This window comes from Mizuhopecten yessoensis, unplaced genomic scaffold, assembly GCF_002113885.1.
Source record: "Mizuhopecten yessoensis strain PY_sf001 unplaced genomic scaffold, ASM211388v2 scaffold716271, whole genome shotgun sequence".
Classification (NCBI taxonomy): domain Eukaryota; kingdom Metazoa; phylum Mollusca; class Bivalvia; order Pectinida; family Pectinidae; genus Mizuhopecten; species Mizuhopecten yessoensis.
The window spans coordinates 1-12,834 of record NW_018480033.1 but is presented as its reverse complement, the minus strand read 5'-3'; the positions used below and the strand labels follow the sequence as shown (position 1 = coordinate 12,834).

At 35.6% G+C, this 12,834-nt stretch overlaps 1 protein-coding gene across 1 annotated transcript; it reads left to right on the top strand.

Moving 5' to 3' along the window:
* The first annotated feature begins 92 nt into the window (after positions 1-92).
* LOC110442490 (creatine transporter-like) lies at positions 93-10,569 on the top strand. Its single transcript, XM_021486131.1, has 3 exons — positions 93-311; positions 7,390-7,560; positions 10,149-10,569. Exons 1-3 carry the CDS (start codon positions 266-268, stop codon positions 10,313-10,315), a joined length of 384 nt encoding a protein of 127 aa, XP_021341806.1. The 5' UTR covers positions 93-265; the 3' UTR covers positions 10,316-10,569.
* Positions 10,570-12,834: the final 2,265 nt, after the last annotated feature.

Sequence of the window (12,834 nt, the reverse complement as noted above, 5' to 3'; positions counted from 1 at the left end):
TTAAAATAAATGCCCCCAACTGCGATACAGCCTATAAAAAAGTAGATATTAAGCAACTCATCCGTATCGACAAAAAGGCAAATGTTCATAAAAAGCAGAATACTGACATTGAGAGTTTATAGTTTGACAAAACAGCCCTGCGCAAGTTAGTTACAGAGGTTCTTTAAACACGTACACTGTGAAACTGGTTGGGCCGACCTGCTCCACTGATCTACAGCGGTACTCGTGCGTGATCGACCATTGCTGGTTTAACAGGCAGACGGACATGATGTATCACCCATCTCTCGCGCACAATGATATCAAGGAAAAAGGTAAGATATGTCGCCGTTTGTAACGTTCCTACACACTTAGCTTACTTGGTCAGCAGTTGGTGAGAGGTAGTTTTGGTAGGAATGTTCCCTACTGGTGTGCCTGCTACTGCTACACTATTGACGTTCCACACGTCCGTCAGTATGCTGGCGGCTTTTAAACACGCGTCCCTTGGTGTGTTGTTTCCTAAACTTATGGGTAAAGATATTAGAAGTGTCTTGGTTGTTTTGTTACACCCTTATATATATAAAAAAAACACGTTATTTTTGTCAAAGCATCGTCATGAAGTTTAGATATCTCGGAATGTCTAAAATGATTTTATGGCAAATTTTAGCTTGAAGTGACAACTCTTTACAACTCTGAGAGGTTACTAGAAAAAGAGGTTTTACAGGGGCGGGTCCAGGTGAGGGCGTAAGTAACGCCTTATACCCTAGAATTTGGAATTTCTCGTTATTGGTCTACTGCTGTTAAGATCCATCCAATCATTTTAATATACCATAGACAGTTAATGGAAAGAATTCGGCATAAAAAATGTCAAACCCTGACACTTTAACTATAAAATATGCATGCTCCAAGTCAGGAACCGCTACATTAGTGCATTTCACAATTATTTTATGTTTTTTAGCAAAAAAAAGGTCCAAAAAGATTTGATTCCTCTTTCAAATATCCTAGAAACGCCCCTGGTTTATATACATGTAGCCAGGTTAAAAAACGAGTAGTGAAGTTATATTTAGAGCCTGACCGAAAAGTCAGTGTGTATATACTTGTGCTGAGTTGTAACACACAAATGCATTACAGGCGGGTTGTTACTGGTATATCTATTTCGTAAAACTTTAATGTAATGTGTTTGCTTTTGCCTCATCAAGTTTCCCTTCTGATATTTCTTGCTAGTTTAATTTCTATGAAGTTAATATAAACGTTTCTGTGCCATTATTAAAGACCAAGCAAATCAGTACCGATACCGATCAAGCTGAATAAAACTAAACACACGAAATGCGAAAAGACCTGATAGTAAATAGTGGGTTTAAAATTGTGTTTTCAGCTGTGTGTAATGTATGCGTTTGTCCTGAAACGGTTTGTTTGTCTGTTAATTTCCTTGCACTAGCGAAAACCCGATGACCACTTTAAATTGCTATTATGTGACAATTCTTATACCAGTCAATTAGCTTAAATTAATGATGAATGATAAGCAGTAAATAACAATCATTGCAATACGCAAAGACGGAATACTATGGATTACAACGAACGCAGCCGTTCCAAGTAATAATAAATAATCACATCTTGTAGGCGGACCTCGTTAGCTGCATATGCATCGTTTTTTATAAGATATCATTTCATTCATCAGTCTTGAATTAGTTAGCTTATGGCACATTGTGGCACTACATGTTCACATATTCTCACAACGTGACACAACACGTCAACATATAATTTGAATTTTGGATTAAAATTACTGCTTCACTCCACTAAGTCATGAAAACTAAATTAATCAATAACTCATTTAAGATCAAGATATCATACTATAACACTTTATTATTCATGTACGTTTGCGTATGACCTCAGCTGAAGATAGTATTAAGTTAGACCATGTACAACCAACTGACCAATCATTCATAAAGAACCCGTAGTATCGCTTTGAATGTTGCAATTCATTTTACACCCAAAGCCCGAAATTCCAGTCTAAGCTATTTTGTATCTACTTCCTATCCCCAAGGTTGCTATGGAAACTGACCAGATCGTCTGATCCCTTATCAAAAGTTAGATCTGTACCGCGTCTGACCCAGATACATGCATACTGACATGGGTGGTGTAGCACACTAATTGAATAAACCGCACTCGGTGCGGGTGTATTGTCATAGTGGATTAGATTAAGACTGGAAATATTGTTACAGACAACTTATAAACAACCGATTATCGTAACTCCACACTCTAACATTTCCCAGTTATGAATTTAAATAAAATCCTTCAATCATTTTTGTTTCACAGATTGTCTTATTTAAGTTTAATTGCAAAATGACCGCGATCTTATGTCTGCACACGTGTAAATAAACAGTATTGGACAAAGGGATTTGATTTAAACGCCGAGTTCCTGTAGCAATGAGGAGAGAAGATAAATCATTTACAACAATGGGTCATGTCAATTACTGTGGTGAACTATAAAATAAAGACACATTTAAAGTATTTTTGATAATCAACCGCATCTTATGGTAACCGGGATTAAGTTTCAACATATCAAAACGTGTTATTCAATATCATTCTGAATTTTATACGAACACGAGCAAACAAACACGCGTTGTCTCATGCATGGCCGGACTGATGTTCCGGCTATTCCAGAAAATGTAAAATTGTTTGAATGTAAATGTTTGAACATTCCAAGGACATACTGGAGTTATGTACATTAATTGACGTTTGTTCCAAGAGGAAAGAATTTCCCAAAAGATGACCATGTACGTCTCCGAAATCAAGTGTGAAGTAATCATTTATCAGTTTCTCGTCAGTTTTCCAACACGCTTTGAGAAAATAGCAGAAAACGGAGAAATACCGCTCAAATAAGGGAAGGTGAAAATTTGAATTGAGTTTAATAGGCGAATCAACACTTCGCCGTGATTTTTTGCAGAGCATAAGCCGCTCCGAATAAAAACCGGTTAAAAACCGGAAATATTCGGTTAAACAAAATTCCAACACGCGAAATCTTACTGTAGAAATTCAACACAAAAAGGGAGGCTATATCGGCGGTTCCTTATGACAGCCGATATGCTACTCTCTTAGAAACGTGTTTGAAAACATGGATAATCTTTAACATGATTCTAGAAACGGTAGGTACGTGAATAATACACACATATGTATGTCGTACTGATATGGGCTACAGCACGTGTGTATAGCAGATGTGTATTTAAGGGGTTTATTTTACGTGCGTGAATCAAAATATGACAGCACACATTGATCCATAACAGTAAAGCATGTATATGTTTGTAACGAATCCCAGTGAATGAATATAAACTCAAAAAAATGACTGAAGTTGACAAATAATAAATTCAAAAACTTATCATGTATCATACTGCATCATACTGTTGGGGCCATTTTTCTGTATGGAAGTGTTTTAAATTAAATGTTGAGTCCTATTTTAACACATTTGTTTCATTAACTTGTAATAAGTTAACTTGGAAAAAATAGTGTTTACTATGATTTTTTTTTTTGGGGGGGGGGGGGGGGGGCGGTGTGATTGGATTAACGTTGCTTTGGAAATACAAATATCTACAACTGCCTGATCATAAAATCAAAAGTCAAATATTACCTGTATATATGTGTATAACTATGTCAATGCACCAAGTATCCATTTAACTCAAAATGGCAAGGTATTAACAACCACTGAAAACTAAATTCAACATCAAAAATACTCTCATATTTATAGACAGACTTGCCTATGATGTACAAATTCTAGATGTGTATGAACATTCAAATCACTTAATGTAAATATTATTCTTTTGTATTTGGTAAAAAAAAATATAAGTTCATGACTAATTATCAATAAATATTATGTTATCCCAAGTTGAGGAAGATATCATCGGTGTAGTCAATGGATATCGTATTGATTGATGTATTAGCAAGTGAAGCAACGCACAATCAATTCAACATGCGTACTAGCGCTGTATAATACCACATCTTAACTTTTGGCAGTGATGCCTGTGTTTGTTAAGCACATTTAGAATGATACTATTTTTGGCCACCCTCACCCTCACTCTCACCCTCACTTATTCCGTCTTTGCGTATTGCAGAGTTATCTTCTATTGGGAGCAGGTATTGATTGTTACGTCACTTGTTTGTGAGAGCAACGTCATCAATTTTTGCGAGAACGACGTAATTTTCTCGCACAAACCAATGACGTAACAATCAATACCTGCTCCCATGATAAGATAACTCTGCAATACGTAAAGACGGAATAACACTCCTGTCGTCCAGATTTTGGACATTTTAGCCTTCTTTGAGGATACCTTAAGATGATGGACAGAAAAATGAAGACACTGTTTTCTCGCTTCTTTCTGGTGACTGGGTAATTGGGGTAATACAATTTGAAAACATCCAACAAGGTTTTTCAATATAACACTGTAGAAGAAAACATCAAATTGTATTCTCTGTACAAATTTTCCATTCACCGTATATACAAAAAAAAAGTCACACTAAATTTTACTAGTTATTGCTAATTTTATACTGTCCTGCACTTTGGCTTTATACAAAGAACAAGTTTTTAATGACAGATGCTAATTTCATCCAGATTTCAGTTAGCTTGGTGGTACTGAGCACTTGCCAAAATCTGAACATTTGTCACATTTGACAAAAAGTGGGCATTTGATTTCAGTTAAACTATCACTACAACATGAGCATGAGAGCAACGAGTCAGGTGAAGCTGCTAAGAAATTATTTGTTTTACCAACAAACAAGCCGATGTTTTAACATCTTGGTGTCGGTATTTTTATACGTTTGCAGACACTTGTTTTTAGTTCCGGATCAAGACCATATTTCAAAGAATACATTTTTCAACCATCTGTAGTATAGCCAACGAGTTTCGAAATTAATGATTAAACATCTGTATGTGGTTTTTTCACTGTGAAATTTGTCTTTGTGTAAACAGAAAAGAAAGTAGATGCTGTGATGCATCTTGATTGATCTTGGGTTTGCTTCTTGATAAACTGGACTCCCTCTGGCAACGGATTTGACCTAGTCTGAAAAACAGAAAAGAAAGTAGGGGTATTTGCATTGTGCACCTACATGTCACTTACTGTATAACATAAACATTCTGTGGTTTTTTTTCTCTTCACCACACATGTATATGATAAAAATGTTACAATATGACATTTTTCATACGATATCTGAAATTGCTCGCGACCTAAACACAGGAGTTTGTTATTGTATCGTATGACAACATACTACATAGGTTATTGTCTTATGATATAAGATCATTCACATTTTTTCTCATTATCTGTTGATCAAAACAAGCTCCTATATCAGGTCTTTGAAATGAATTTACATATTAAGGATGTAATTGTTTGAGGCATGTCATGTATGTTCATCTTGTGTATAAAGAATAGATCTTTCGATCCATGTGCGACATGTGTGTGAAAGTGACGATTTGTTTCTAAAATATCAGTTTGACGAGCGACCCTGACGCGGGTCGCTTATTTCCCGCATATTATAGAGGGCCGGAGTTCTGACGTTAATCGACGACAAACCGATATAAAAAAAAGTCGATAAAACGTCAGAATAATTCGGACTAATTGCAGGGTTGCATGAGAATTTTCGTTTTAAAGAATAAATGCCACAAATCTTGATTCTGTGATAAAAAGGATCTTACAATCGTTTTTATTTTATATGAAATTTATGAAACTCGTCACGAATTTTTTATTTAAGCTCGCCAGACGCTCGCTAAATTGAAAAAATATTAGACTCGTGTCATAAATCTCATATGAAATGGACACTCATGTCTAACTAACATTAAACGATTGATCGTAAAACAAACATGTCTGCCTTTCTTTTCTATATGCATGGGGACTATTGATATAATTCGCACCAACGAGAATACTTTGTGGTAGCTTTACTTTCCGCTTATTTATACTGTATATCAGGTCTCCTCTGTGATAAATAATCAATATCGGGCCACCCTGTGATCTATAGAACACATTGTGATATAAAGTGAATAGCACCGTGATTGAAAAACACATCAGGTTAACCTTGTGATATAAAGTAAATATCTGGTCTCCCCAGTGATGTATTACTCACATCTGGCAACCACTATTATATAGTGTACACATGGTGTCTAAAATGTTATGAATATAACATGTCAGGTCAACACTATAATAAGTATAACAAATCAGGTCTACATTGTGATATATATATCAATAAACAGGTCAACCCTATGATATAAAGTAATAATTTGGTCAACCCAGTGATATATAGTAATAATTAGGTCAACTCCCTTATATTTAATAAAAATTAGGTCAACCCTGTGATAAATAGTAATAATTATGTCAACCCTATGTTAAATAGTAATAATCAGGTCAACCCTATGATATATAGTATAAGTTAGGTCAACCCTGTGCTATGTTTTAATTCCCCGGTCATCCTGTGATATATAATATTAATTAGGTCAACCCTGTGTTAAATAGTAAGAATTAGGTCAACCCTGTGATAAATAGTAATAATCAGGTCAACCCTGTGATATATAGTAATAATTAGGTCAACCCTGTGCTATGTATATATGAAACATCAGATAGCACCTGTCATATTTAGTAAACAGCAGGTCACTACTGGTCTAGATCTATGAACTATATATTTGTCGTCCTTGTGGTGTGGAGTACACATTGGTCAGTCCTGCGATAAATAACCCACCAGGTCATCCCTGTGATAGCAGTATGGTCTATAATCTACAAACGTTTAATACTAGGTTTCATGTTAAGGTAGCAGTGTACAGTAGCGTACGGTGGTCATGGGTGATATTTTTGTACAATGAATAACCCCTGTAATATTACATGTATCAAAACTAAAAAAAAATCAGCTCTAAAATTGGCATATACATGATGAATTGGACTATGTGGGCTTCACATTTTTGGGCATTTACGAATCTGTGTCTACACAACAAAAGCATGCTTTTCAAGTAGTCTTTTTTTTTGTACACAGCACATGTGTAAATATTGTGAAAAATCTAGTTTGACGACCGATGCTAAAACGTCAGTATTTGTGACCGAGTAGGTGATATTTAATTTAAGACAGGTTTTAAGAAAAAAAAATACTACTTGCGTGGGTCAAATTTTTAAAAATAATGTTTTTTGCATTTTTTGATGTGGTAACCATGGTTTTCACAAGTCCCAAATCTGGGGAAATCACTTTTTGAAAAAATATTCATTCTTCTAAAAAAAAAAACGTATTCAAAATGTAGTTTATAAATATCTATATATATATGTAGGTGTGTTATGCAGGATTAATCTGCTATCCATGTTTTTCCGAGACATGCTATTTATTTTTAGGGTCAAGCCATTTCTACTGTACTCTGCCACCTATATATTGTACATGGTCCATGCATCTTTTCAGATGACGATGTTGAGATGACTGTGGCGGAAGGACTACTAGATGTGGAGAAGGACGAGGTACACCGGGACACATGGTCGAACAAATCAGACTTTATTCTCTCTTGTGTAGGATGCGCAGTAGGACTTGGAAATATATGGCGATTTCCCTACCTCTGCTACAAAAACGGGGGAGGTGAGTAAACGTATTTTAGTTGTTATAATTAGAACGAACTGTTGTTTATTTCTTATATATACGAATTGAAATACTGATTTGAGTCGCAAAAAGAAAAACATACGTTAACAAATAAGAACACAACGGTCAATAGTTAGTTCCATTATTTGCAAGTATGAAATTGTGTTCGTAATACAGAGATAAAATAGTGTCTTTCTCAAAATGTCACACTGCATTATGCTTGGTTCCCAGACTTGTGAGATTACCAGGCAAAGAAAGGGCAGCTCGAACAACAAACACGGCTTTATTGCTATCACCTGTTGATTTTAAACTTCATTTTACAGAATTTCAACATTTTATAACACATTCTGTTAAGGTCAAAGTGGCATAGTAATTGGAATGAATTCGTACACAATAAATCACTCTCCATAAAACCTCAAATCGGTTAATGGTATCCATGCTATAGAGAAAACCGCAGAACGAGATGGTTCATGCATTATCCATTCATATTTATTGAGACATGATGACTAGTCAAAATGTTTCGCATGTCACGAACCATTTGCAATAAAGCATTTCTTGTTAGGCCGCCCTGACCTTAAGCCGATACGAGAGCATTATACAGAGTAATCTCAACAATCTCAAATTTCCTTAGCTTTATTGGCCCAAATGACCTTTTCTGTGTTGAGTTGATAGTCAGTGGGAAAATAGACTTGAACGTGACATTAACGTAACATCTGACTAGATTGTTTAGATCTTCAGATTTCCCCTATAGCTTAACAAACTGTCTATCAAAGTCGCGCGGTGAAACAACGAGTGACTGACAACCGAAATAAATTTCAGCATTTAACACGTTCATTAAGATCACAGTTATATTTATAGTTTTATACGTGCATTCTTAGATTTAGAAACGGTATTGGAAAAAACCTGATACCCTAGCGATATAAAGAATGTTAAATTGGTATTTCATTATTAATATAGCATAACAATGTTGGAAATAGATTTCATAATTTCTTCATATTGTCTAAAACGAACCATTAATTGTAGTAATTATATTGTATATGTATTAATGTGAAGTTTATATCAAAAGGGAACAGATATTGGGGGGAGAAAGTTTTCGAATTTGAGTCAATTACCCCCAAAATATGTTGCAAATATCTTTTGTACATCATGAAAATGTAATTGAATGACCTATTGCGTTTATTTTAATGCCTATGAGTCACGTAACCAAGATCAGTTAATCAGGTGCGGCTCGACTTCCAATCACCCATCCATCAATAATAATAATAATAATAATAATAATAATAATTGGAGGTTCTTATATACCGCTTTATCACAACCTAGTTCGTAGGTAGTCTCGAAGCGGCTCACAAATTATTAATCGTGGTTAGAGGGCCTTTGCAACCAGCCAATATCTTTCTCAGCTCCCTGGGGAGCATACAGCCGGAGCTGTCATTTCGGCGCTAACAGCTAGCATTCAACCATTCTAGCACTGCCCGACCACGTACTCATTTACAGCTGAGTAGACTGGAACAAGCGGAGTAAAGTATCTTGCTCAAAGATACAACATAGAGCCGTGCCGTGACTCGAACCCGCACCCCTTCGGTCACGAGCCCGGCGTCCTACCACTGTATTGTATTGTTTATTCAACTTGAAGCCTTACGGCTCATAAGCATATATAGCAACGTATAATAGATACAACAGTGATATGAAATACCAAATAATTATAACATCATGAATGAAGCATAATCTTGTACATCGCATGTGTAAATGGACAGTATAATTCTTTAAATTATTATGAAGTACAAGATAAATAAATTATCGGAAGATGAACAGTTCTTATAAAATTACCTCACCTAAGTGTACTGTGGCTATCGGAAAACAGATAAAGTGACAACATTTTCTTAATAACCGGGGCTCAACAAAGAGTATGTTAATTACAAAAAACAAAAAACAGGCACACAATTTGTATACAGTGATGTAGTGATCAGGGGATGGACAAAACAATATGTGTTAACCTGGAAATAAACAAGTACTCAAATGTTAGTGTGATAAAAAACACAATAAACCACTAGACTACCGTGCTTCAAAAGGACCGCCGTTAACTAGCTTCTCGTTAGTTTACAAATTTATGTTTTGTTTGATTTGCTGTTTGCGAAGAAGTAAAACCTCAAACAAATACGGCACTGCAAACTCTACTGCAACTTCCGTTTCTCAGTTGGAAATATATGCCACCGTTTGTTTGTGTATGGTTTACGGTACTCACAAAAGCTAAGGTTCTATAAAGATGAGTACATAGGGAGATTACGCCGAAAACAAAACGGTAGTTAGATTTGTTTTCTTAATATATTTGCAATTACACAGACTATTTGGCGAGCGTTGCACAGGTAGATTAATTTTAAACATGGCACATGATTATCAACACCAATGATAATGTCATTACGTCGCTGCGTGAGGGAACCAAGGAAAGTGTTATTTTCAGGGGAAATGCATGTAACCCTATTGCCATACGCTTCGTACATTACTGAGTATGTTTCGTTATTTTTTAAGGTGGAAACCAAAGGCTCGTCAATATCGTCATATGATAATGTACAAATTATGTCATGTTAAAGGTGCCTTCCTCATACCGTATATGACGTTCTTGGTGCTGGGAGGTGTGCCCCTGTTCATGCTGGAGATAGGGCTGGGCCAGTATATGAGTCAATCCGGTGTGAAAGCATGGAATATTTGTCCGCTATTCCAAGGTAATATTAAAACAACTGCTGCCACGGGAAGGTAATGCAATACGCCATGTCTTAAATATTATGAAAATAAACACGGACAATAGACTGTGTATGTGTAACGTGACGTAGAGATAATAAGTGTCGTATAGGTAAAGATGTAACGTGTCGTAGAGATAATAAGTGTCGTATAGGTAAAGACGTAACGTGTCGTAGAAATACTTTGTGTCGTATAGGTAAAGATGTAACGTGTCGTAGATATACTATGTGTCATATAGGTAAAGATGTAACGTGTCGTGGAGATAATATGTGTCGTATAGGTAAAGACGTAACGTGTCGTAGAAATACTTTGTGTCGTATAGGTAAAGATGTAACGTGTCGTAGATATACTATGTGTCGTATAGGTAAAGATGTAACGTGTCGTAGAGATAATATGTGTCGTATAGGTAAAGATGTAACCTGTCGTAGATATAATATGTGTCGTATAGGTAAAGATGTAACGTGTCGTAGAAATACTATGTGTCGTATAGGTAAAGATGTAACATGTCGTAGAGATAATATGTGTCGTATAGGTAAAGACGTAACGTATCGTAGAGATAATATGTGTCGTATAGGTAAAGACGTAACGTGTCGTAGAAATACTATGTGTCGTATAGATAAAGATGTAACGTGTCGTAGAGATACTATGTGTCGTATAGGTAAAGATGTAACGTGTCGTAGAGATACTATGTGTCGTATAGGTAAAGATGTAACGTGTCGTAGAGATATTATGTGTCGTATAGGTAAAGACGTAACGTGTCGTAGATATACTATGTGTCGTATAGGTAAAGACGTAACGTGTCGTAGAAATACTATGTGTCGTATAGGTAAAGATGTAACGTGTCGTAGATATACTATGTGTCGTATAGGTAAAGATGTAACGTGTCGTAGAGATTCTATGTGTCGTAGAATTGTAACGTGTCGTAGAGATAATTTGTGTCGTAAAGGTAAAGATAAACCATGTCGTAAAGATACTATGTGTCGTATAGGTAAAGATGTAACGTGTCATAGAGATGTAATATGTCGTAGAATTGTAATATATCGTGGGGTTTTAACATAACGTTTGTGTTGTATAGTTGTAACGCGTCGTGAAGTTGTCACCAAAATATCATGTGTCGTGTTGTTGTTACGTGTCGTAAAGGAGTTGTTAGGTGGTTTTAACTTGCCTTACAGTTTTATCATATCATAGAAATGTAACGTGTCCTTGTACGGCGATGTGTATTGTTATTGTTTTGTCATATAGGAATATTTTGTGTCGTACAGTTGTAAATTGTCGTAGAGGAGATGTGTGTTTATGACGGTGTCGGTGTCTACAAAACAACTAATACAATTGTCACATCATATACTTCGTAAACCCAAAAGCAGATGATGTTTCTTTAAAAGCTGTACACTGATTTTGAAATATTCTTTCATGGCTTAGCAATAATCAAAAGCAAACCACCATACAGCATGGAGTTAGCAAACTGATGCGATGCAGATATTGAACATTTCATGAATTAACGAGCAAAAAAGATCGTAATGATGTTAACGATAAACTTATATATTTAAACGTCCTATACTTCATTACGTGCTAAAATAGACGTTCCTGTTCTGATCGTCCATCAATTTACTAATCACGACTTAAGTATCTACTCATTTTCTGACTTTTGTCAGAAAAAAACCTCGAACATGTTGTGACATTAAAACAATTATTTTATTAGAAATAAGAAGTAACGAATGCTAATTTTAACATGTGTCTTAACTATGTAGCATGTGTCTTAACTATGTTACATGTGTCTTAACTATGTAACATGTGTCTTAACTATGTTACATGTGCATCCCTGTACTGTTCTACCGGTACAATTACAGCTTTACCTCAGTTGACTTTACGGGTTTACCTGTGTACCTATAGAGTTTTACCTGTGTTACCTATACAGATTTACCTACGTTAAACAGCTTTGAATATTTACCCGTGGTACCTTAACAGATTTTCCTGTCGTACGTGTACAGATATTTCTTCGGTATCTGTAAAAATATAAGCGGTATCTGTACAGATATTCATGTGGTACCTGTAAAAATACTAGTGGTATCTGTATAGATATTCCTGTGGTACCTGTAAAAATACTAGTGGTATCTGTACAGATATTCCTGTGGTACCTGTAAAAATGCTAGTGGTATCTGTACAGATATTCCTGTGGTTCCTGTAAAAATACTAGTGGTATCTGTATAGATATTCCTGCGGTACCTGTAAAAATACTAGTGGTATCTGTACATATATTCCTGTGGTATCTGTAAAAAATAGTAGTGGTATCTGTACAGATATTCTTGTGGTACCTGTAAAAATACTAGTGGTATCTGTACAGATATTCCTGTCGTACCTGTACAAATACTAGTGGTATTTGTACAGATATTCCTGTGGTATCTGTAAAATTACCAGTGGTATCTGTACAGATATTCCTGTGGTACCTGTAAAAATACTAGTGGTATCTGTACAGATATTCCTGTGGTATCTGTAAAAAATACTAGTGGTATCTGTACAGATATTCCTGTGGTACCTGTA

Bases quoted from the DNA above. Each gene is read 5' to 3' on its own strand.
- LOC110442490 (XM_021486131.1), top strand. From the start codon at position 266: ATGATGTATCACCCATCTCTCGCGCACAATGATATCAAGGAAAAAG. The intron at 312-7,389 runs GTAAGATATGTC...GCATCTTTTCAG, and splicing joins CAATGATATCAAGGAAAAAG to ATGACGATGTTGAGATGACT. The intron at 7,561-10,148 runs GTGAGTAAACGT...GTCATGTTAAAG, and splicing joins CTGCTACAAAAACGGGGGAG to GTGCCTTCCTCATACCGTAT.